Below are 27,122 nucleotides of genomic sequence, written 5' to 3' on the forward strand. Positions count from 1 at the left end.
TAATTGTATACTGTGTATCTTATACTTCGATCTAAAGCTCAATTAAAAACTTGCTGATTTTCTTTCAAGTCGAACCAACTTTTTAATGAAATGGTATTTTTAAGTCCTTTTTAATAGTGTCATTAACTTTTATCTGCTGCTAATTACTTAAGCCTGTGGGGAACTAGGCTGATGATGTTCAACCATCCAACTAGAATATTACTCCCATCTTAGCCCACACCCTGTGGTTAGGAAAAAAAAAAAAAAAAACCCAGAATCTTTTCTTATCCCCCTCGTTGCAACTGGCAAGAGAAGGAAACAGAAGGAAACAGGAAAATGTTACTTTCTTAGGGGAATATGGCCTCCACGCACTAGGCTTCTCATGGACAGATGTGACCATCCAGTATTTGACAGTAGCTTCCAGAACCGTCAATAAAGGATCTCATTAATTCTATCTAGTATGATGATTGTTTCATATGAAAGTCTCTGATTTAGAAGAGTTTATTAATACTACATTTCTTTTTAAAATATTGCCAGCTAAATTTTACATGGTATATTTAGTAATCAAGCCCCATAAACATATTCTGATTTTTTTCCTCAAAAGACTTGCATGCGTAAAGGCCATCCTTTTGTATATTTAATTTTCAACCAAATACATGTACTTTTCAAAAATATTTTAAATACAATGAAGAAACATTGCCAACAGTCTTCATTATCTTTTCAGAATTAAAAATCAAGAATGAGTGGACCCTGTCTGATGGATTTACACAGAGTCAAATTTGGTTTATACATACATTTCAATATTCAGTTGCAACATCGCATCCTCTTAAAGTAAAATATATGGAATAAAAATTAAGATAAAGGGACTCCTGGCTGGTTCAGTCCGTAGAGCGCACAACTCTTGATCTCGGGGTTGTAAGTTTGAGCCCCACGTTGGGTGTAGAGATTACTTAAAAATAAAGTCTTTAAAAGAAAACTAAGGTGAATACACAGCCTCCACTTTCATGTTACCCACTTTATATTGGGTAGGCATGATTTTGTTTCTTTCTCTGGAATAATCTTTCACTAGACATGAATAATTGCTTTTCTCCATGTATTCAGGTTCATCAGCTTGGCTGTGAAGTTGTCGTCTTGCTATTGGAACTTAATCCTGACCAAATCAATCTTTTTAATTGGGCGATTGACCGATGCTACACAGGTTCCTACCAGCTTGCATCCGGCTGCTTCAAAGCCATCGCAACTGTGTGTGGAAGCAGGTATGTATGTGGTCTTGGAAGTGAAAGGTACGGTCAGTGGCAAGTACAATGAAGGTTGTTCTCCATGATGATGAACACGTGAGAGCAGTAAGTTCTAAGGAAATACAAAATGGCCAATATTTCCCCAGTAGGTAGTCTGCTCTAAATCTGCAGCTACATTGACTTTTCTCATTCTCCAGAAGAGTGATTTGGAGTGGTAGCATCCATCTTTTTAATTGCCTGGAAATTCACAGTGAAGCATGAGAACAAAATTTGAAAATGGAAAACAAGATACATTAAAGGAATTTCTAGAAATGTTTGTGACAGATGTGAACTATAAGCCCTTCAGCCATCCTGAGACCAAACTAAATCCAGGAAGCAACCTTAAAATGTTATCTCTCTCTTGGCCAGAACTTCAGAAAGGAAGAAAAAAGAAAATGTGACACCGTGGGTTCCTTAGATTACACTTGTAAAACCACCCTCCTTAGTTATATAAATTAGTCCCTCAGTGAAGTTGTTCAGCGCTGTAATTTACTGAGTGAAATAATTTCACTATTTCATTGAAACAATTTCATAGCTAAGATGAAAGGGTTAATGAAGACCACAAAGTGCATAGCTATTCCCAAGGAAGAGCTTATGTGTTAGAAACTGAGAGATGGCAGCTCAAGTTTATTTTTGAAAAGACTCGTATAGACTATCGACTTCCCTTCTTAATTAAATGTTGCATTTTAAATAGCTATCTTGAGCTACCAGATGAAGGGAATAAAATTGAATTAGTTTTAAATTCTGACCTAGTACAACCTATTCTGTTCTAAATTAATAAGAACAGAATATTAGAGACCTCTACTTTCAATAAACCTTAAAATGGACATGCTATTTAAAGAGAGAGGTGTCTCTTTATGTTTTTATCTTTCATTTATAAAGATAGTAGATAATATTTCACACCTAAAGCTTTCATTTTCTATAAACTTAGTAGTAGAATGTTTATTATATACTTTAATCTCTATAAAAGTTACAGCAGATGAATTGAATCTAAGCTGCCTGGTTGGATATCATTTTACTTTGCTCTGTTAACATTATGAAATAATACTTACTCCTATAGAATATTACCAAAACAGCACTTTTTTGCCAAAAAAAAAAAAATCTTTCTCCAGAGTGTGCTTTTATTTTCAGATATTTTGACATTCTAAAAATAAATTTTTGTTCACATGACTCTTTGATTTTGAAAATATATTTAGAAAAAAAAAAAGAAAATATATTTAGAATATGACTTGGACCATAGATCCCTTTGACAAAAATGAAAATAATAAGAGTTACCTCTCTTTGCTGCCTTTCTCCCGGTGAACTGGATTTGAACCATCCTAGTCAAATTTGTTTCATTGTGTGGCCGTCTCATAAAATATTATACTGCATTCCTCTGAATGAGTCTAGGTATTTTTCCTTAAGGAACACAAACAAATATCTATGAATTTAGCAGAATAATCTCGATTTCAGTAATACCTCCAGTCACAAAAATATTAGATTGTATAACTCTCCATTTTAGATTTTTTAAGATCTCCTTCTAAACTATTCTGCTCTCTTAGACAAACTTTGCGTATCAGCTTACATTTATGACACTCATCTATCCTGCAGGGAGGTTTGAGGACTGGGCAGCTCCATGGCCTCAACCTGTTGGCCAAGAAGGTAGCCAACCCTTGTGCCATTTGTCACCATGGGGCACGTTCAAAATTTAAAATTTCAGCTGTGACTTAAATTTGTCCTCTCTCCCCATAAATTCTCAGTCTGCATAGTCTAGATAAGCCTCTAGATTTGTTTGGACATCTTAAGTTTTGCACTTAGGTTTTCAGTACTTTTTTTGAAACCAATTCTAATGTTTTAGCTTTTGCTTTGTTTTCTGCAAGTTTGCCTCTAAAAACACTAAATATCATATGTTATGAAATAATATGTTCCTGAAAAGTCATACATAAACTGGGTCATATTTTAACCTTCACAAACAAATTACCTGTACAGTAATTCCTACAAGACGTATTCTAAAGCAAAGAATCTTTCTTGTAAAGAATTACCTCCTCCTTTTCAAATAGAAATGGGCATATGCTGGATTTATTTTTATAGGAATGTGACCGTTTATAAGCAGACTCATTTACTAAGGAACAATATACAATTGACTATAAAATACCTAATAACCTGAAAGATTGAACATTTTTAAGAAATGCTCTTGATTAAAATTTTCTTTGGTTTTAGAAGAGGGAATTAGCCATTTTTGCATAGTTATTATGTCGATCCCTTTATTCATCAGCTGTGATAATGGAAAAATAGTTCTTCACATTATTTCTTTTCTATCTATAGAGGACTCGTGTGTGTGTGTGTGTGTGCACGTGCGCGTGTGTGTGCATGTACATATGTTGTGAACTGGCTGGAATCTATTCAAAACTGAAACTGTAACTATAATTTTGATATATCTAGTGATATTGAGAGATTTAGAAGTCAGCATGGATCTTGAATAGGACCAGGAGAAGTGAGGATAAAAGTAGAAAGTGATGGTAGGCCTGATAATATTAATTCTGAAGAATTTTTTATAAAATATGTTTTATATTTGATTAAAAATTATTAAATGCAGCTCAGTACTATAATTTAGCACCAAAGAAAAGAGAAAATGCTGTCAGGCAGCATTAATTCAAATAACTATTTGACTGCTGTGTGTGTTCTTATTAATTTCCCCACAACTCCAAATTATATCAGTACGGAACAGAGAAAGAAATTGAGAACGAGATTAAATGGCTTTCTAACGTTCTAAATCAAAGTAAATAGTATGCTTTAGATTAAAAGTGGAGGTCATTTCCAGTTACTAGCTTAACTCAATGAAATTCTCTTCACTTTTAATTAAATACTGATTGAAGGGTTCTATTGTTTTTACTCTTACCATCCAACGTACTCCTAAAATAAAGTGTTTTAGAATCATGTAGAAGGTCAAAATTTTAATTTATAAAGAATTTTGTTGGGTTTATTTTTGGAGGTGGTTTTGGTTTCCAATGCTGTTTGTACATCTATTTTGCCTGTAACTTTTCATCAACCTTTCCTAATTTAAATCAGGCTTGGCGAACTTCAATTATTAAAGGTAAATGTCTCACGTGTCTTAAGGGAATATCATCTATTACCAAGGAAGACAAGGGAAGCTTATGGGTCATGAATCCCAGTCACGCTCCCTGGCTGGTGATGCAAAAGCTTGTTTGGTTGTGTCAGCAGCTAGAGTATTTCAAGAGAACAGAGAGTTTAGGAATTTGGACTCAGGAAATGTGCTGTCTTGAGTTTGAATTCTAGCTCTTCCTCCAATCAAGCTGTGTGCTCCTGAGCAAGTTACTACAAATGCTTACTCATTTGTAAAATGGGAACAATAGGACAGTTGGGGTAAAGATTAAATAAAACCAATCTTTTATTTTTTTTTAACATGGTAGATGCTAGCCTCAGTTATTGTGACCATGAAAGAAATGCATGCGGTGTGCTTACTGCTGTATTTTAAAACAATGAAAAACAACCTAAAGACTGTTAATAGGGGAATGAGTAAATAAATTACAGTGTATCTGATCAACTCCTTACACATAGATCTGTATATCTGAGCATAAGAGATGTTTGTGAAGTTCAAAACCAGTCGCTTGACCTATGGCCTAGCACATAGTAAGCACTCTGTTAACACTCTGATTATTCAATAGCTATTAGAAGCAGAAAGCTATGATATAATCCCCTCCACTAACTCATAAAATGTGTTTCTCTCCAGAATACTTCAAAATTATCCGGAACTTTGTCATTTAGTCCTACATAAGCCAGAACTGGTGGCTGGTTCCCAAATTCTTCAAAATATCCTCTCTTCTAGATTGGGGGGGGGGGGGAACAGTTTTATTTTTTGGTTCACTTTCTGAACAATATCCGCCTTTCATATTTATTTTACAACTTGATTTTTATTCCAAATGACCACAGCTGTCTTTTTCTTTTACCTTTCCACAACCTTTGTTGAATAATTTAATAGTGAAAGCCTGTTTTAAAGTTTATTTATTTATTTTGAGAGAGAGGGAGTGTGTGTGTGTGTGTGTGTGTGTGTGTGTGTGTGTACACGCCTGTGTCAGTAGCAGAAGGGCAGAGAGTGAGAATCCCAAGCAGGTTCTGCGCTGTCAGCCCGGAGTCCAATATGGGGCTCAATCTACTGAACCATGACATCATAACCTGAGCCGAGATCAAGAGTCGGACACTTAACCAAAATAGCCCTTAAGACCATTTTAAACATTTAAGTACAGATGTTTTATTTGTCCTCCTTCACTCATTTGAGATCTCTCTAATTTTTTCCATCCCTAGGTTTCTTTCATTTTCTATATGTGTTACTTCTTTCAATGTTGTTTTCCATACGTTCCATAGCTCAGCCCTAAGCAGTTAATTGAATGCCCTGAGTACATGGTCAAGTGCATAGCCCTGCGTAGGAGGGAGGCTTTCCCTTCCCTTTTCCTGCCTTTAAATCCCCAATGATCCAGCAATATTATCCAGTATTATTTTATATAAAGATGCATATATGTTAAATCTTAGTATCAGGGACAGCAATATAGGTAAGACATCTCTGCCACTGTGGGGCTCACAGAGCTTTCTTTCTAGTTTCATAGCTCCAGATCTTGTAGTTTGTTAGAACTCCAAATGAAATGTGCAATTGGAGGCTGTCTCGGAGGCTGATAGCATTGTGGATAAGTTAATTCTTTGGAGTCAGACTTATCCAGGATGCAGTCTGGGCCCCACCACTTGTACATGAACTTGGGCAAATGCTTAACTTCTCCAAGCCTCACAGGCTTGTTGTGAAGATTAAGTAGCAAAGCTAGGTAAAGGCCTTGGCAGAGTAACCAGCACAGAGCAGGCAGGTCATAACATAAATGTTACTCATCGTTCTTCGTTGTCCTCACCACCATCATGTGGGCGGCTTTCCCCAGTTTCTCATCTGACAAACCAACCTCATGCTTTTTGTGTTTATTTAAAAATAACAGTTCTAGGGACACCTGGGTGGCTCAGTCAGTTAAGTATCTGACTCTGCGTTTCGGCTCAGGTCACGATCTCACGGTTCGTGAGGTCGAACCCCACATTGGGCTCTGCACTGACACCAAGGAACCTGCTTAGGATTCTCTCCCTCTCTCTCTGTCCCTCCCACACTCATTCTCTCTCTCTTTCTCTCTCAAAATAAAAAATAAATACATAAATAAGATTTTTAAAATAAATAAAAATACAAGTTCTAGAAAAGTAATCACTTTGGAGTGCAAATTAGTAAGGCCATTTAGAGGGCAATATGGCAATATCTGCTATCATTTTAAATGTTCCCTTTGATCCTGCATTACCTCTTCTAGAAATCTGTTCTAAAGAAATACTTGCACATTTGGAGTCTGTGACATTATAACAGCGAAAAAATGAAAATAACCTTGAAGTGTCTGTTAATGCGTGTCAAAGGTTGGATTCCTCAGGAAACAGACTCTGAGGTGAAGATGTGAGTGTAGGACATTTATTAGGGAATGCCCTTGGAATCAACATCTATGGGGAAATGAAGGAAGTAGGCCTGGGCAGAGGAAAAGAGACCTCAGCCAGTCCCACAGGGGCTGCTGCTGGGAATTGGCACAAACTTGGCCTAGGCAAACCTCTTTGGCTGAAGGCAGTTCAGCCCGATATCTCAACCTCCAGTGCTAGTTGGAAGATTGAATGCCTCAGTCCTGAAAGGGGGATCGAGGTGGCAAACCACAGCGTCCACGGCAAGATTGGTTATTGATGGTATGACCATACTACGGAATCCTGGGCAGCTGTTAAGTAGACTGAGATAAGCCTCATTCACCGAAAAAGTTAATCTCCAAATAATACGCATAGGTAATATAATCACATTTATGTTTAAAATCCTGTGTAATGGGGAGGGGTGCTTAGAGGCACATATTTATATGTACACTTAGAAAAGGGTGAGTGGCTCTTACAGTGGGGGAGAGAAAGGAAATGGGCATTTCCACATTTTATTCTATGTACTTAGCAACAGCCAGCACCAACTGGCCAGCCCTATGAGTGAACCATCTTCAGAACAGATCTTCTGGCCCCGGGTGTTGCTTGAATCTTAAGAGAAAGTTGTATTGGGATGCCTGGGTGGCTCAGTTGGTTGGGTGTCTGACTTCAGCTGAGGTCACGATCGCATGATTCGCAGGTTTGATCCCCACGTTGGGCTCTGTGCTAACAGCTCAGAGCCTGGAGCCTGCCTTGGATTCTGTGTCTCTCTCTCTGCCCCTCTCCTGTTCACACTCTCTCTCAAAAATAAATAAACCTTAAAAAATTAAAATTATATTAAATTAAAGAAAGTTGTATTCATGTGTTAGTAGTGAGATAAAAAAATTAAGCTTGAGTAATATCAAAAACAAGAAGTGAAAATATCCTTTTTTCACCCCCAAGCCATCTTCTGCTTTCTGAAGTTTGCCTCAAAATAAATGTCAGTCACTCACTAGCTATGAACTATTCCCTAATTGTTTATCTTATCAAGGGTTTTCTGTTCATGATCTCTTTTCCACTATAAGAAAAAACACACAGCAAAAAAAAAAAAAAAAGTCATCTTTAAAGAGTATTGTATAGCAAGAAAATGAAATGAATTTCAGCTCCATTTTCCCTTTGATTATACTGCTAATTGCCACATAACCTACTCCCTGTGTTTCTGCCTCCACCCCAGCTCCTATCCCGTGCACACAATCAATTGCCAAATCCTGATGATTTTATCTCCTTTGTAGTTTTTAGATCTTACCCCCTCCTTTCTGTCTCTATCATAACTGCCCTAATTCAAACCCTCATCAGTTCCCCTTTAGACCATGGTAACAGCTCCCAATATCGACCCCCCTACAAATTCCTTCTCCACGCAAAACTCAGAGTGGTTCTTCAAAATCAGTGTCATTGCCTCACTCCCCTAGTGAACATCCTGTAGGATCTCCATAACTTTTAGGATGAAGTTCATAAGCTTCTGAGCCCACCTACCACCCTAGTCCCATCTTCTTTCACTCAGTCTGCTACACAGAGATTCTTTCCTTTACAGAAGGGATCTTCCCATTTCATTCTCGTAATCTTTCAAAATGCAGTTGTCTCTGCCTAGAACACTCCCCCATATGACCCCTTCCATAGCCTGGCTAATGTCTCCTGGTTCTTCAGAGCTCAGTTTACTTGTTTCCTCCTTAGAAAAGCCTTCCCTAACACCAAGTCTGGTGTAGATATCCCTCATCAGGATTGTCTAGCATGCTGTGGCTACTCCCATCATAACTAGATGGTATAGATTATCTCCCCCACTAAACACCAAGTCTCCCTTAAAGGAACAGACCAGCCTTACTAACTTAGTATCGCTAGTACTGTGCAATTGTTCCTGGTATATGTTGGGTGTTTACTACATTTAAATGGATTGAATGAAAATATTAAATCAGTGAGCTACTGAGAAATGTAGAGATATCTTCTGTTCTTTCCATTCTTATTTGGTTATCAATAAAATCTATTTACGTGAGATAGATTTTTGTGTGTTCATTTATCTGGGTGCAACAATATTGAATTTTAAACAAAAATAGAGCTATTTCCCTTTTTCTAATAAACAGCAAAAGAATGAGGGGCAGAGGAAATGCCCAAATGGGCATGAAAGTGTCATTAGTAAGTGTGACTGAGGTCAGTTGTCACCTAGAATCATGATTATGTTATCGTGAATCAATGTTATCATGATTGTTAACATGAATCAATGTTATCATGATTGTTAACCAGCCTGTCGTGTAAACTATGCTGATTGGTTTTTGGTTTTTGTTTTAGGAACTATCCCTTCGACATAGTGACATTGTTAAACCTTGTTCTATTCAAGGCCTCTGACACCAACAGAGAGATTTATGAAATCTCCATGCAGCTCATGCAGGCACGTATCACTTACTTATGTACAAACTTCCATCCTTGAGCACAAAAAAATAGAAAGGGTAGTTGATAACTGGATTGCTGCTTATTCCTGTATATCACTGGCGGATATGAAAAGTAGAAAACAATTATATAATCTTCTGTGAACACAGGAACTAACTGATGCTTTACCTTTAATACTATATTAAAACATGCATTCATTTGTTTTGTTACTATGAAACTTGATTAAATATAAATACTCCTGAGACAGCCAGCCAATGTTTTTTCATACCGTGTCTTACTTTCCTACCTCTTTGTAGATCCTTGAAGCAAAGCTCTTTGTATACTCAAAGAAAGTCGCTGAACAGAGACCCGGAAGTATTCTCTATGGAACGCACGGCCCATTGCCACCCCTCTACAGTGTGTCACTAGCCCTCTTGTCATGTGAACTGGCCAGGATGTACCCCGAGCTCACCCTCCCACTCTTCTCAGGTACCATGCAATGACCTGTGTGATCATTTCTGCACAAAGTATTCTTCCCTTTATTTTATTTTTTTACAAGAGAACAAACCTATGCTTTTGCTCACTTACTTTTCAATAAGTTTAAATCCTTGAGGGAAACAGCATCACATGGATTCTGTGTCCAGTGGTCTTAGCAGGAAGGCTGCTTCGGAATTTGGCGTGAACCATGCTGCTCTTTCCATGAGCAAGAGTTACCTTTCCCCAGATTATCCTGGGCTTGTTCGGTTTGCCACTAGGAGTCGCTGTGTTGTTCCTTGCTTTGTATGCATACGAGTATCTCTTGCCTAGATAGAATTCATTTACAACTCAAGCATAAACACCTTAAATTTAAGAAGAGTTGTATGTTTCCTCTGGTTCCGGCGACCCCTAGTATTACCAGAAAAGATGGCCTTGGGCCACCGCCTTCCAGACACTTTTGTTATTTTAGGAGGCCTGTTCCCAGTGGGCTCTAAGATGGCAGCAAGGGAAGGGCAAGGCCATAATCTTCCATTCCTGTCCCAGCATCCCCTGCATGAGGTCCTCAACAGTGCAATCCACCTGCTACATAAAACCAAATATGCTTAGCATTCCTCCACTCAAACATCTCTCCCTAGCTGCCCTAAAAATAGCTGCTGATGATAACAGCTTCCATCTGTTGGGTTGTTAATATATGGCATGCTCTATACTAAGCACTTCATGTACACTTCCTTTATCATTTGATTTCTACAACCCCACGAGTACCGGTTAGAAAGGGGCTCTGGGCTTGACAGCCGGGGTTCATCCCTGATCCTGCCATTCACTGGTTGTTTGACCTTGGGAAAGTCACAGAACCTCTAAATTCTGTTTCCTTATCTGCAGTAATAACTACCTGAGAGGGTGCAACGATTAAAATAAGCTGATAAAAGCCAAGCAATTAGCCTCGTCCTGGTGTGGAATTACCACCACCACCCCCACCACCGTAATCATCCTTCTTATTTTACGGACGAGATGCTGAGGCTTAGAGACGTTAAATAACAGGAATGCCTTCACTTATTAAAAAAACAAAACAAAACAAAACAAAAACTCCTCTTCCAAACTTCCTTGCTTTCCACCTTTTCATCCAGGAACCTTCTGCTTCCATTTCACTTGATCCTTTACATCGCAGGCCATTTTGTAAATCCTTGATCTTGTGCATGCTGTTCCCTTTGCTGGAAATGGCCCTTCTCTCCCTCTCCCTAACTCCAGTCATCCTTAAGACCTAATCGAAAATCTGCTTCTACCGTGAGAACCTCTCCATCCATCTGCAGCAGAGTTAGTCACATCCTTGCCTCGTGCCTGCAACACTGGAAGGACTCCAGAAAACCCTTCTTGATGAACTAGTTCTCCTCTTGGAAAACTAAAATTTAATTTTATTCATGTCAACCAAGATTCGAGTGCTAGCTATATGCCAGATGCTGTGTTTGGGTCATAGGAAGATAGATGTAAATAGAAGAGTCTCTCTTCCATCAATGGGTCATAGTCTAATAATAAAGAAAGATGTGTAATCATATGGTTAGTGGGATACAGGGCAGCAAGCGCAATTAAAAAAAAAAAAAAGCACATTCTGTGTCTGAGATGGAAGATAAGGGGATAATCGATTATTGGACCAGGAGTATCAGGCAAGACTTCCCAGAGAAGTTGGTGTCTCAGCTGCAGTTGGAAAGAGGAGTAGAAATTTGCAAAGCAAACAAGTAGTTGACATTACAGTTGGCAAATAGATGGGTATTACAGACTGAGAAAATAGCACATGCATTGACCTAGAGGTTTAAAATAACATGCTGTATTTGAGAAATTATATGTTGGTCGGTTTGGCTAACATAACAGGCAAGGACAGGGGAAGTTATAGATGGTCATGGACAGACAGAGAGGTAGAAGTCAAATCTTGGAAGGCTTTGTATTGCACCCTAAGGAGTTTGTAGGCCACTTATCTCTAGGTGTTCCTTGAAACCCTCAGAGCCCTGGGAATAGGAAGGGCATCCAAGCAAGCTGCTGGGGTTCTGGAAGCCGCTGATCAGCTTAAAACGAGAAGGGAGGAGGGCAAGATCAGAATGCATTTTAGAAAGACCAGCTGCAGTGTGGAGAGTGGATAAAAGAACATCCAGTCTAAAGAAAAGATCAGCTGAGGAAAAATGACAGTGGTCCACACAGGAAATTACGGGGGCCTGAACTAAGTCCAGTGAGAGTGGAAAGGGGAGCCCCGAGTCAAGAGCTACCAGGCAGGGTAGACAGAGGGCAATCCTTGGGATGGTATCGGGGAGGTAGGGGGTGAGGACCCTACCTTGAGAGCCAATCCAAGGAAAAGGAGAGGTAAGGCAAGGCAGAGATCATGAGCTCAGCCAGGGATGTTGAGTGTAGGTGTCTGTCAGACATTCCTGTGTAGAGACAGACTGGTGTGAAGGGAGGGCCGCTGCTAGTGACTCATTGAGGAATAGAAGGGGTAGACCCAAGAGAGCAGATGTGACCATGAGTGGAGAGAGCACAGAGGGGAAGAACGCACCCAGACACCCAGCTTCTAAGGTCTGGGCCCAGAAAGAGTGAGGGAACAGACGGGGATAGGGGCCCACTCAGAGAGGAAGGAGAACACCTAGAAAGTGAACTTCATGGAAACCTAGAGAAGAACGGATTTCAGAGGTGAGCAGTCCACAGCCTTGACTGGAGCTCCCAGGAGGTAAGATCTAAACATTACCCTCTGGACTTCACAGTTCACGATTCACAATTATTGGTAACTGTCAATCGTTTCCATGGAGAAGTAGCAGCAGAAGCCAGGTCTCAGTGGCTTGGCTGGGAAAGAAGGAAGGAACGAGAGGACGGAGCAGATGCAGAGCCTGAGGGGGAGCAGGACTCGAGCTTTATTGGCTGAGAGGAAGAAGCTGGTAACAGGGTGGACAAATCAGGGGAGAGGAAGTAAAAGTACTGCAAGTTTAAGAACAAAAGAAGCTCATACAGTGAGTTGCAAGCAGGTTCAATCTAACTTTTCAAGAATTAACCTTTCGGCTATTTTGATTTATGAGGAATAGCTTTTTTTTTTTTTAATAACGTGGAAAAATAAGGAGGTTACAGAGATTTCTAGCTCTCACTTTTACTGTTTTTACTACTGAAAACCCTGTGGTGAGATTTTTATTGCCTGTAATTTCAGATGAGTTAATTCCTTGTAAGTAGCCAGGCAAGTTGCTCAGGGCCCTCCCAAAGAAGCCGGAAAATGTACGTAGCAGCCCGCTAACATCCTCTCACATTTTTTAAGTTTGTTTCTGGAGGGGTGAATGGAAGTTGTTTCCATGTCTGTGGCATTTTTTTATCCTCTTTTCCCTTTAGAAAGATCTCTACAATCCTGGCCCTGATCTAGGTGTGTGGGATACTTTAGACAGACTTTCCCCCCCCCCCCCCCACACACACACACACCCCCATCTGACCTTATGTCTGACAGACAAGATGCAATAAACATCATAAATAAGCAAATTATGTGATGTGTTAGAAGCTAATCATGGCTACAAAAAAGACAATAGGTTTCTTTACCACTGTTAAAAGACGACAAGTATTCTTAATGGCAGTTGTCCCTCCCACTGGAAGGATTTATTCCTCTCCAAAGTCTCAGTCCTTTCTAGTCAAGTTAAAATACAATAAAACCTTGGTTTGCGGGCATAAATCATTCCAGAAACATGCTTATAATCCAAAGTACTTGTATATCAAAGCAAATTAGGAGAACCATTGGCTCAGTTGTGATCATGTGCCATTTGGCATCATGTACAACTCATACTGCAAGACGTCGCTCATTTATTGAGTTAAAATTTATTAGAAATGTTTGCTTGTCTTGCAGAACACTCACAGAGCACGTTACTCGCAATCCAAGGTCTTACCTGTAGTTTTTTTTGCCATGCAAGTGAATCTTTGTAGCCAGAAGTCCTTTTTCTCTGCTGAACCCCTATAGCACTCTTGTTTGTTCCTTTCTGTGTCATTTGTCACTTTCTACCTTGCTCCAGAGCCACCTGTCTCAGAGCCTCCTCTTCACGGACAGGAACTGAATCTTGAATCCTTGCTGGCTCCATAGTGCCTAGCACAGTGGCTTGACCTAGAAAAGGCCCAGTATGTTGAATAGATAAATGTTCCAGTTTTCTAAGGATCTGACTATGTGTCAGACAAGTTCATGATATCAGTTGTCACATCCGTAAAGTTTCGAAATTAAGTAAGTTTTGAAATTTTAAGCAATGTAAGACATAACTGTTCACCCTGATTATTGTGGCACAGCATTAAATATATTCGTAGTGTTCACAATAGAAAAATTACAATTTTTGGAAAAAGGGCCAAATCAATTAAAGCTACCGTCTCAGGGATCTAGTGGATTATCTTGGTTTAATTCCTGGCATCTGTGTTGTTCTATTGTTTAGCAGCCAAAAACTCTCCAAATGAGATTACGTGCCACACTGGATAATAACAAGTGCATCAGACCATGCTCGCGAATTTCCCTTAGGATCAAACCGTTTCTTCTCTAGATGTTAGAAATAAAAGATAGCAAGCAGCTTGCAGCAGATAGGTAACGCTGTGCTTTTATTTCCGGAGAAAGCTTATTCAGGTCGTAAAATTAAATGCTCCTGGCAGTGAGACAGTGCAAAATGCGCTCAGAGAAAATAGTGCTGAAATCACTGGACTGGATGCACCATTTTACCATTTTGAATCATTTATTTCATAAAATGAAGTGCGACACTGAGCACACGGCTTCCACACAGTTGGCAGTTTTCAAGTAGATGCCACAAACTTGAGTCCACGCACTGGCTTCGTTCTCACTTTTACAGCTGAGAGTTCATAGAAGACACCTGGTAAAATATTGGTAGAGTGGAAAGACAATAATTGTTTTAAGAATCCTAGCCACGGTTTATTAAGAGCCTCCTAGACGACCAGCACTGTGTTGAGCATATACTATACCTTATATCTTTTAATATATAAAAGACCATGGGATTGGATCCAAACCACCTATGTGGTCCCATTGTATAGATGAGGAAGCTGAGGAACAGAGGGGTTAAATAACTAACACAGAATTTCATGCAGCTGGTAATGTGGAGCCGCTGGGACCTCATCACGTGTCCTTCTGATTCCGAGCCCCTTGTTTTGTGCGCTCTGATACACGTCGTCCGTAGCAGTGGGTGTGAAGTCGTGAGGCCTTCCACCCCAGACCACTTTGACCAAGCCCAGGCTTTCCCCTCTGTGTGCTCCCACGAGCCTCCGCAGAGCACCAGGGGCGAGAGGCTTGAGGGCGAGCCTCAGTTGTAAGATCTTGTGGCCTGGAGGAGCTGCTGTATACGTGAAAATGCTTTGTAAACTGAAGTCACCGTCCGATCTGTCGGTTGGTGTTAAGATCTATATTTATTTTGATGAGCTAACATGTGGCCTTTGGTCACTGCCACTCTCTCCAGAGGTAAGCCAGCGATTTCCCACGACACACCCAAACGGGCGTCAGATCATGCTCACCTACCTGCTGCCCTGGCTGCACAACATCGAGCTGGTGGACAGCAGGCTCCTCCTCCCGGGATCAAGCCCCAGCAGCCCAGACGATGACGTCAAGGACCGGGAAGGAGAAGTGCCCACTTCACACGGGCTGAGAGGGAGTGGCTGGGGCTCCCCGGAAGCTACGTCACTGGTCCTGAATAACCTCATGTACATGACGGCCAAGGTAAACTCAGAGGAAACGGGCCTCAGTAACACGGCTCTGTCATCCAGGAAAACCCGCGGGTTAATCAAGCCCTGTGCTCCCAACTCGGGGCAAGTGGCACTTATTGTGAAAAGTCACACAAATGGGGCATGGACGGGGGTGAAGGTGCTTCATGTCACTGGACCGTATGCTTAAAAACGTACATTATGTGCATTTTCCCACAATTTTTAAAAGTAATAATATAAATACAAATGATAACGCTCACATACTAGAAATCATGAGAACAAGTATGTGCATTATAAATGGCTGGAAAATGGCATCTTGCTGAGGAGTGGCCACGTCTCCCCCTCCTTAGGATTTCGAGATGGCCATGACCCGTATAACAACTTTTCCTCAAACATTCTGCCTGCTGACATTTTTTTTTCCCCCACGTCTCCTGGGCCGGTTTTTATCTTGTTTGTTCTAGTATGGAGACGAAGTTCCTGGACCAGAAATGGAAAATGCTTGGAATGCTTTAGCCAACAACGAGAAATGGACCAACAACCTGAGGATCACCCTGCAGTTCCTGATCAGCCTGTGTGGCGTGAGCAGTGACACGCTTCTCTTGCCCTACGTAAGTGTCCCTCACCCTTGGGGTCATTGCTCCTGTCCATTGTATTTGCACCTGCCAGTGGGACTGTGCTCTTTGCACCGAGTAGAACGGGAAGGTCGACTTCTGTCAGTCATGCTAATCTCCTAGGAGCTCATCTAGGTATTACATAAAAGTTTCCTTCTGTCCCCCGAGAAGCAGGCGACAGTCAGTGTCTCAGTGACCCCTCTGTCATCCTCTTTCTAAGCCTTTGGACACAGAAATGTATGCATGAAGCGGTGGATATTTTCCTAACAGTTACTAAAAGCTACCTTCTATAAAAATTAGACCCACCACATACGAGAAACTCAGTAACGCATCATGTTATTACTCATAAAGATGTTTTGTGTGTACATCTTGATGCTCTTACATCTTGAGTTTCCAGGTGTTTCTCTTCAAATGTAGGTGGGAGGAGAGAAATAGGCAGAGAGAAATCTTCCGGAGATATGTAATATTTAGTGTTTGTATTTGAAGATGATACGGTCAATAAAAGAACAGCATTTTTTAAAAATTTTTTAATGTTTTGTTTATTTTTAAGACTGAGAGAGACAGAGCACAAGCAGAGGAGGGGCAGAGAGAGAGGGAGACACAGAATGCAAAGGAGGCTCCAGGCTCTGAGCTGTCAGCGCAGAGCCCGACACGGGGCGCGAACTTATGAACCGTGAGATCATGACCTGAGCCGAAGTTGGACGCTTAACCAACCGAGCCACCCAGGGGCCCCAAAACAACAGCATTTTTAAAACCGTAACTCAACTGGCATTTGTGTGCTGGTTGTTTTTCTGAGAGATTTTCTGGCTGCCCGTTGTTTCAAAGCCACATCCACATCCGGCCTCAGGTTTGACAATGAGGGCTACAATCAGACAGAGCTTTAATCCAGAGTTAGTTTTTAAACTTAAAACCATACCAACAACCAAAACTCATTAGTTTCTAGGGAAGAAGAGAATAGAAAGGGACTGGACTCCTTGTCTAAACAAAAATCACTAGCCGTTTTTCCCCACGGTTTGTATAAATAAAATGCTTTCTAGATAAGGCTTTAGATGCAAGGTTTCAGTTGAGGGAGAATTCATGTGCCCCAAAAGTAGCTTGTGTAAACTCGGCCATTAGGGAAGGGAAAGTCTTTGACATGCACTCCTATCAGGCATGCATGTAAAGGGAGGCGAATTTTATTTTTTTTCTTTTTTTTTTCTTTTTTTTTTTTTCAACGTTTATTTATTTTTGGGACAGAGAGAGACAGAGCATGAATGGGGGAGGGGCAGAGAGAGAGGGAGACACAGAATCGGAAACAGGCTCCAGGCCCCGAGCCATCAGCCCAGAGCCCGATGCGGGGCTCGAACCCACGGACCACGAGATCATGACCTGAGCTGAAGTCGGACGCTTAACCGACTGCGCCACCCAGGCGCCCCGGGAGGCAAATTTTAATGCAGACACTCCGATTCATGCTGGGAGACCATGAAGTTGAGCTCTCAGCATGGTAGCTCTGGGGATGATGCATTCATGGAAGGGAACAGCTTACAGTCTAGCATTCTTGCGGGCGAGGCCCTGGAAAACATCCCGTGTCCCATGTTTCTTCTCAGATCAAAAAGGTGGCAATATACTTGTGCCGTAACAACACCATTCAAACCATGGAAGAGCTTCTCTTTGAGCTGCAACAGACGGAGCCCGTGAATCCCATCGTCCAGCACTGTGACAACCCGCCGTTCTACCGCTTTGCGGCCAGCAGCAAGGCCTCTGCGGCAGCCTCTGGTAGGGGAAGGCAGCTGGGTGGACATCTCGTCTTGGATCCCTGGATTTTCCTTTACCCGGAAGACTGAATGGAAAGGAGAGAGAGAGAGAGAGAGAGAGAGAGTGTGTGTGTGTGTGTGTGTGTGTGTGTGTGTGTATTGCTTTTTCTTATTCCTGTTTAAACTTTCACTTAAGAGATGGCTTAAGAAGAGCTGAGACTCCTGGGGTGCCTGGGTGGCTCAGTCGGTTAAGCATCTGACTTCAGCTCAGATCGTGATCTCGTGGTTCCTGAGTTCAAACCCCACGTTGGGCTCTGTGCTGACAGCTCAGAGCCTGGAGCCTGCTTCAGATTCTGGGTCTCCCTCTCTCTCTCTGCCCTCTCATGCTCTGTCTCCCTCTGTCTCTCAAAAATAAATAAATGTTAAAAAAAAAAGTTTTTTTTTTTTTTTAAAGAACAGCTGAGACTCCTAAGAGCATCGTGAGTTTAATGAAATCCATTTGTAAGGATGACCATCAGTCAGGGACTTGGTAAGCCACAGAGCTTTGCACTTCAGACTGGTTCCAGGCAGGGCACAGCAGTCCCTTGGGAATCTCATTTCTGGACCTTCCTTCTTATGTCCGTGGAATTTTCTTGGCCAATAACCTCCCAGGATTAGCTCAAATGCTCCCTCAGCAGTATTATCACTTCTAATAAATTGGCTTCTCAGCCTCATTTTGTGAAACAGATAACACCCTCCTCAAGTTCCTTGAAGCCGGCTTCCCTTTGATTTTCCTAATATCATAACTGCCTTCAAATTTCTCTCGTCCCTTGGTCTTCTATGCCCTCTGTTTGCCCTGCACCTGCTGCCAGAATGTGTTCTCACCGAGAAGCAGTAGCCCAGGGATCAGAAACTCTAGGTACTTGGACTTGCTTCACTAACGTTACTTTAATAACTCCCGGCCCCAGAAATGTGAAAGCAGCCAGCAGCAGGGCCAGCCGCTATAAATAAGCTCATTACCTAAGTGGTCAGGAAGAAAGGGTTTCAAGAATGTTGTAGCCTCACTTTATCAGAGAGCTCAGGAATTTGGTCTGACCGTAACAGATGTCCGGGATTCTCCCATTTCAGTGGTGTGGGCTTGGAAGGTTGTTTAGAATGTCTGAGATTGTACAGAAGATGTAAGGAATCTTTCAAACATGAGATTTTATAGGAAATCCTGCACTGTAATTACTTGAGACCTGGGCTCAACCCTCCCCCCCCCCCTACATTTCTTTTCCCCTAAGTGTCTTTCTTCTAATCCTACCTGCAGGAACCACCTCCAGCAGCAACACAGTGGTGGCCGGCCAGGACAGTTTCCCAGATGCCGAGGAGAGCAAGATATTGAAAGAATCGGATGAGAGGTTGGTGCACAAATTTGGCTTAAGATAGTATAACTTTCAGCAACAGTCTATACAAAAGCACCTGTAAGAGTTTGTTGTGTTGCATAAATCACACACACACACACACACACACACACACACACACAAATTCTTCTTTGCCTTTAGAAACAGAAACTGACTCCAATTCTGCTCTGATATCTCTAAAGATAATGATTTCTCCCTGAGAAAAGCCAGAGAAGACAAAGATTAAGAGGGATGTCATTCTGCTGGCTGAATCCCACTTACCGCAGGGGTTACTGCAAACCACTGGTTGTTCGGCTAGCGGGCACAGACCATCTGGAATTAGAGGGAATTTCCACGTGAAATTTTCAAATCTGATTGGGGAATGATTGCTTAGAGATTGAGCAGTTGTCTTGAGGCGAGTCTTATAAAGCATCATCATTTTTATTTCACCTTTACATTGTCGCATTTGGCTAGCCAACAACAGCACCTTTTCCTGCTAGAAGAAGCCTCTATTCCCTTTACATTAACTCTTTAATGGTATCTCTCTTGCCCCTTTACCGTGCCTCGAAGCTACTCATAAATTCATAAAATCTGCATCACTATTTCCTGTGGTTAATTGTGAGGAGCAGAGAAACAAAAAGAAATAAAAAGGACTCAAATTGAAAAATAAAAATTAGGATGATTCTCATGGTGTTGAAAACTCCTCAGCCTGGGCATTTTCTAGTGAAAACTACCAGGGAGCCCTTTCACTTAAGAAATTAGTAACAAGGAAGAGACGCTCACAAATTCAGGTTGGAGATAATTCAGTAGATCAGATAATGAAAATAATCCACTTAGCCCATAATGCTTTCAGATGCTTCATGATGGTCCTCAGGATTTCATCCTGTGCACAAGAATACAGCGGGGGTGGGCGCCTGGGTGGTTCAGTCAGTTGAGCAACTGGCTTCCTCTCAGGTCATGATCTCACGGTCTGTGAGTTCGAGCCCCGGGTCGGGCTCTGTGCTGACAGCTAGGAGCCTGGAGCCTGCTTCAGATTTGTGTCTCCCTCTCCCTCTGCCCCCGCCCCCCCACCCCTGCTCGCACCCTGTCTCTGTTTCTCAAAAAATAAATAAACGTTAAAAAACAATTTTAAAAAAAGAATACAGCAGGGGCTGCAGGTGGAAGACAATGACCTAAGACTGACTGCGTCTGGGGTTCTGAAGGCTCATTTCCATTTCAGGCCTCCTCAGATTCCTCAGTATGTTCATGACTGGGTCGCTGCACTGCCTTCAGGCAGATGCGTATCCATATGAGCTTTCCTTCAGGCTAAATGCCCAAACCCAGTGGCTCATGATCATAGACCTCATCCTTTACAGATCTCTAATATAAGCCTTTCTTTCTTTCTTTCTTTCTTTCTTTCTTTCTCAGAAATAAGTTTTTTATGAAAGGTTTTCATACTCCATACATCAGTGACAACACGAGATTATTAATTAACACGTTTTTAATCTATATTTGTTAGTACCTTCTTTGGAAAACTTCCTCATGGTAAATAATCACATTACCTCTCTAAAGAGATTTCTACTTTCTAGTTGGAGTATAACATTCTTTATCATTTATCGTCTAGACTGAATTTTCCGTCTTAATTTTATTTAGGGTGCAAAGGTGATGCATGTCCATCAACATCTAACTACAGAAGCCCCTTTGGATTCCTGAGTGTCCTGCCCAAGTTTTTAGTGGTGGCCCTTGAAATTAAGCTAGTCATCTCTGTAATATTGAGACCAGGCAACACCTCTAATAGAAGCTTTCTCTTTAGCTCTTGCTTTCCTCCTCCCACACTGTATCTCTGTGGGCCATTGGAAAGCCTGATGCAGTTAGGTACCCACACTCTTTATACGTATTCATATGTATCTACTTTTTTCCTAATGCTGTATCTATTCATGCGTAGATTTATTGATCATTTTATATATATTCATATATATGTGATCATACATATATGAATATTTTCTCCCAAAGATCATTCCATTGATCATATAATACTCCACCTGCACTATTTCTCTAATGCATTCTCTCTTTTCCATGAAAATAGACTGTGCCCTCAGCCTAAAATGTCTCATTTCTCTTCTCTCGTCTACTTATTACCTTTCCTTCCTTGCCGACCCTGTCATGCTGATTTATAGGTACTTGTACACATGCTTGTCTCAACCACTCGATTTTAATTCTTGGAAAACAGAGACCATATATCTCTTATACACATTGCTATCCTCATTGATTAGACTACTGTGTTGCACATAGTGGGCATTTTTTAATGTTTAGTCGGTATGTGAATGAAAACTGGAGAAATCTCACAGCCCCAAAGATAAGCTGTCCAAACTCCATTTAGCCCCTTTCTGCCTCCCTCTTCCTAACCCCATTACAGAAGACAATTACTTACCCTTTTCTTTACAGTCCTTGTAGACAAAGAGTCTATAGACATAATTGCTCAGAAATACTGACCAAGGTGCTGTGTTACCCAACCCCTGGGGGTCCTAGTCACCAAAATACATTGTTGGGCTCCAGGGGGCCCCACGGAGTTCTGCAAAGAAACAGGCCTGACGCCATGTTTTTTACAGGTAGATTAGTGGTCCTTTGATGTCTTTCAGAAATACTTAATACTATTATTGTACTAACAAAAAGTTCAGATAGGTTATGGTACCGTTAACGCAAGGGCAATAGAATAAGAGCCAAGCTAAGAAGAGAGCAAGATAGTTGTGTCAAAAGTCCTCATGAAGGACAAATACTGAAAGCTAATACTAACCTAACCTTGAGTTCTTCAATAGCCAAAGTAAAAAAGAAAAGTACGGTGAATTTTATAACTTGCAGTGTGTAAAAATAAGCAAAAATGATTCATTGGAAGCTACTAACAGAAACTACCCTAAATTCAAAGAAGGATTTTATCATGTAGGTGTTTTTTTTAATCAAAGTGAAAATATATTTTTATTAAAATTGCTGTTCATAGCAGTTTGTCAAATATGCAGAACCAAACTCCATAAGTATTTGCAATGCATCAACCCTTAATAAAAGCTTATTTTTTAAATTTGTACTTCCATGAGGGGCGCCTGGGTGGCTCAGTCGGTTAAGCATCCAACATGGGCTCAGGTCATGATCTCGCAATCCGTGAGTTCCAGGCCCACGTCAGGCTCTGTGCTGACAGCTCAGAACCTGGAACGTGCATCAGATTCTGTGTCTCCCTCTTTCTCTGCCCCTCCTCTGCTCGTGCTCTTTCTCTCTGTCTCTCAAAAATAAATAAACAAAAACAAATTTTTTTTAATGTGCTTTAAAAAAAAATTGTAGTTCCATGAAAGGGTTTTTCATAGAGAACCAAAGCAATAAACTTCAAAATGCATAAATTTCTGGTGATCTGTGTTGATACAGGGATAGAGATTAATAATTTACCAAAAATTACCTAAGTATTAATTTGAGCTAAGTCAGCAGAATAAAATTTAGAAAAATATTTTGTCCTTTTAGTTTTTCTCTTATCAGAGCTATATTCATGATATATTTCTTAAGACATGTACCTTTGACATTAAAGGGCCATTTGGTCTACTTAATCCTTCAAATTCCTCTAAAGCCAGGACCCAAAATTATTTTCTTTAAGCCAAGAAAGCAAAGGAAAATAACAGATTTTACACTTAGGAGCCAGTTTTTACTCTTTTTATTTTTTTATTTTTTATTCATTTATTTATTTTTTTTTTCTTGTCAAGCTAACGCTTTGCTGCACTATGGTTTTGGTCTCCTCCAGAGTAAGAACAGTCTGGAAGGGGCTTGCTGCTCTTGTTCACCTCAGCTTCAAAACATCTGCCCAACTCTCCTTTAGATGTATCTCAAAGGGAAAGAGAAGGATTGTCATCCATTCTATAATTCTTCCTGCCCGGTCCCCCCAGAGCATGATTATAAAACCAACATATACCATATATAGTTCTTGAGCTCTCTGTTCCGTGGAAATCTCCAGATGTGGAATTTTTTCATTACTCTGCTTTTGTTCTTTGCTGAATGAGATCTGGACTCTGCGTACACCATTTTTAATGTTGCATTTATCAGCACAAATGTGATTAAAGAACACCTTCAGAAGGTAATAGGCTTGTCACTTTACTCATCTTGTAAGTTCGGTCTGATGTAGACAGACTGAGCAGATGTCCTAGATGTTCTGTTTTATGGATTCACAAAGCAATAGCCCAATAGCTATGACAATAATGTTTGAAATACAGAGTTACTGGGGGAAAGATGACTGTCAGAAATCTGCTACATACATTTAAGAAGTGCATAAAAGCAGAGTCAATACTGTCTGTTACATTACTGTGTTCCGTAAATCTAAATCAATGATGCAACGTTCTGAGGTTATATACCCGGGACAAGGCAGGCATCTAAACGGAACATCGAGTACCTTTTCCTAAAGCATGCCTTTTTCTCCATACACTGGAGGATAGCAATAGCCCTGAATTTCCCAGTGTTCTAGAGAGAAATAAAGCACTGATCTGTGGTCAATTAAGGCAGAACACCCAGTCAGTAATGAAGGAGAACACACCTGCTGTGGTTTGAATTTTCCAGATATTTTTAGATGGACTTAATTCTTTGCTTTGGCAGCATGTATATTAAGTAGATAAAACCTGTTTATGTCATTTTATATAAAATAAATATAGACATAACACTTTATCAACACTTCTCCTCAGCCACACTCTTGCCCCACATTAGAGGCCTTTGGATAATAAAAACGCTGTTGATTTGAAAGCCTTTGGTGCCCTGAAGAGAGAAGGAATTCTAGAAATTCAAGGTAGAAATATAATAATTAATACCTTGGTGGTTAGATGTCTCACGGCTTGGGAAACATTCTTGCATTATTTCTTTTGATTCCCACAACAATTCCAGTGAAATAAAGGGTGAACTATTTATTTTTCCTTTTTGGCAGGTGTGGAAATAGGGTCCCTAAGGAGATACGGGACCTGGCCAAGGCCACAGAGCTAGTGAGGGAGAGCTCAGTACTAAAATCACCTGTTCTTCTGCTCAGAGACAGTATGGCACTAGAAGCAACCTTCTACTGCCGCCTTCCTGTGGTTGACACTTGACAAGTTGTATAACCCTACCCACCCTATTTCCTCACCAGGGACCTTTTCCTGAAAACCTTCACATCATTTTAAGGGATACTGTAAAGCTGACGAAGCCCAAGATTTGTTATGAAACCATTTTTGTATATTTCCAATTTTATCTACATTGACTTAATTAATCAGCAATTACGTATTGACCACCTACCATGTGCCAGGCAACCATGTGAATAAGAGGTTCCTATTTATTCAGTGCCATTGCTATTTTCTTTCTAACCAAATGCTATCTCCTAGTTCAATTCAGATATTAGCCTGAAAATATTGATCTCATCGAGACTTGAACCTGTGCTCCTGAGCAAGAGTGACTACTGGCCCTCTCGAGAAAAACAAAATGTTAGGGGTACAATTTTTCCAGGATTTCTTTAGGAAAAGCGTCATTGGAACTTGCTGCCAAAAACTCAACCACTATGTGTTTACGAGTATGTGTTTACGAGTAACAGCACATACACGCACATGTCAGTATTTCTGATGGTCGTTCTTGTATTTGAAGGTTTAGTAACGTCATCAGAGCCCACACCCGCCTAGAGTCAAGATACAGCAATAGCTCTGGAGGATCATATGATGAAGATAAAAGTAAGTACCAGCAGGATGTGGGGTTTCAGATGGAATGCAGGTATTTGGAGAGTAGAAAATGAGGGTTTTGATTATTCTTCTTCTAATGACTAAAAAGGGACCCATAAATATTAAGTAACCATGTGATCCAACTGTGCAGGTAAGCATAGAGTCAGCATCTTAAAGTAAAAACAGACTCCACAGTGGGCAACTCAAAATCAGAAAACCTCAAACTACAGCCCAAATCTGTACTTTTATATTCCTGGCGTTTTTTCCTTGGTGATGCATCTGGGGAAAGGCTAGTAAGAAATTGTCCATTTGAGAACAAATGTCGCAGCTCAATTTTTCAACCTATCTTAGAGCATTTGACCTTTAAGCTCTGTGCGTCAGTTCACCCTGGGGAGGATCGGTTTTCACCGTGAGTCTCTCAATGGCATAGTCTCAGTAGCCAAGTGAAAATTACTAACCTGGGAGATATAATTGTCACAGGAATTTCTTCGTACCCTGAGAAGGTGGGAAAACCAAAAAGGTCAATGCATTCATTTATTTTGTTTAAGCCCTGAACAGCTTCTGTGGGTACGGAGCAGGTAAAGGGTATCATTTGGTCACAAGTTACAGAAATTCTGGAACCAAAGAACACTTCCTGTGACATTTCAGTATGGTGAGGGAATCAGTAAACTGTCTGATGGGATTTATTTGTCTGTTTTGGTGGAAATTGTAAATGTGATGGTATTTCATGAATTACGTTCATTTTTTAAGTCACTTCATAGGACCTTTGTAGCTGTTGTTTTGATTTGTTTTGTTTCTATGGAAAATGTGCCAACTGGGTAATAGCTAAGTAATTCCAATGACAGAATATTTCAACTGTCCTTACTATGCTTCTTGATGCACAGACAGGCAATTCTCCAGCATTGAAAATACCAATGGAAGGGATGTCTAAAATCCATATATAGTTACCATCCTCTAACTTAGGTTAAGTTTCAGCTATGTCCCTATAAAACTTCTTACTGAGGTAAGATAAAGCTGTTTGTATTTTCACCTTTTCCTGTGCCCCATCAGGGGACTGTACCATCCAAACACTGGGTATTTGCATCTCCTGAGCACTGACCATCAGTTTTAGATAGGCCTAGATTTTACAGAGGAGGAGAGTAGTAGTTGAGAAATGGAGAGTTGTTGGTACAAGAAAAGTCTGGTTGCTGTGCGATATTTCAAATTTGAGGACAAAAAAATTGCATCATAAAAAGGTGAAGCAGTCAAATCCTGACCCCCCCTCCCTCAGAATGTGCCAAGCCTAACAAAACATAACACTCCATGACTGTGGATTTATGTTGCTCAATTTTTGGTGCATTAGTAAGACCCAACAGTCGCTTTCTGAGGTGAATCCTGACCTTGCCCCCAGAAACTCCCTTCCCTGACATCCCAGAAGTGGGTGGTGTCCAAGCACCTGCCCTTGTGGGGAGCTTCAGTCTTCAGAGTAGGAAGACCCCCCCTCCACCCACTCTGCTAACCGGTTAGTCAGGAATATTGCTCTTTGGCAGTTGATTCCTTTAAAGTGTGCCTCTTTGCTCTGGCTCCCGGACATAGAATTTGATAGAATCACTATAATAAAGACAGAATTATTTTGAAAATATGTAAATAGTGACTTTCAGGGGATAATTATAATAATAATTATGTCATTATATAAACTCAGACCACTGGCTTTAGGGACAAAAAGAAAAAGTAATGAAGTATTTGTGAAGGGAAAAACAAAACCATTGTGAATAGTTGTAAAGGGTTAAAAAGAAGTCTAATGTTCTCGTTATGGCATCTACTTCACCTAGAAATGGTTTTTTATAGATTTGTTTTGCCTACATAAACAGCATTTTAATGGGAAAATTTTGGCACAGAATTTGAATTCATTTGAGTCGTGTGTCAATAATATGCTTTACATGATTACGGTTATTGACCAAAGAAGTTCCAATTCATGGCATGTTGTTACGGAACTGAGAGCTTATATTTTAAATTACTCATTATAAGAGAAAATGAAATGAAGTTACTCAAACAGATCCTCCCTTATCACAGAAAGTCCAGAACATATTAAGGTCCTTTTCCAAGTGTTTAAGTAATAGACCTTGACTCTGGCTGTCTGGAGGGTAGCACCACATCTAATAGGGGACAGATACCCTTAGGGCTTTGGTAACTGGGTTCTCCCTGATGTATTTTTGGTTCTAGCTACACAATGAGGGATATAGCCTATGCTACAAGAAAAACAAAGATTGGTAGGCTCAATTCGAAAACCTTATGGCCAGCCATCTGGTATATGTTACGGGTGATTATTTTCTCCCTGAATTCCTGGAAGGATTAGTAGAGATAGGAAGGGTAAGGAGAAATCAGGTGAGACCTAGTGGCCTGAGGCTTCATGATCTGGGTTTACCCAGATGGAAAGACCATGTGCAGCCTCTTAAAAGTATTTTCTATTAAAAACAAAAACAAACACAGA

The 27,122-nt window shown here is 40.6% G+C and overlaps 1 protein-coding gene across 10 annotated transcripts in view; it reads left to right on the forward strand.

Moving 5' to 3' along the window:
* Positions 1-27,122, forward strand: part of FRY (FRY microtubule binding protein) — a 445,567-nt gene that overhangs the window by 345,459 nt on the left and 72,986 nt on the right. For all 10 annotated transcript variants that reach the window (XM_045051411.1, XM_045051389.1, XM_045051146.1 and 7 more), the window contains 8 exons: positions 1,081-1,235; positions 9,033-9,132; positions 9,428-9,599; positions 15,032-15,288; positions 15,734-15,880; positions 17,470-17,638; positions 18,905-18,995; positions 24,582-24,664. In XM_045051411.1, the coding sequence (XP_044907346.1) occupies positions 1,081-1,235; positions 9,033-9,132; positions 9,428-9,599; positions 15,032-15,288; positions 15,734-15,880; positions 17,470-17,638; positions 18,905-18,995; positions 24,582-24,664 (1,174 nt within the window). The remainder of the gene's footprint in view (positions 1-1,080; positions 1,236-9,032; positions 9,133-9,427; positions 9,600-15,031; positions 15,289-15,733; positions 15,881-17,469; positions 17,639-18,904; positions 18,996-24,581; positions 24,665-27,122) is intronic.

This window comes from Felis catus, chromosome A1 (genome assembly GCF_018350175.1).
Source record: "Felis catus isolate Fca126 chromosome A1, F.catus_Fca126_mat1.0, whole genome shotgun sequence".
In the NCBI taxonomy this organism is placed as follows: Eukaryota; Metazoa; Chordata; class Mammalia; order Carnivora; family Felidae; genus Felis; species Felis catus.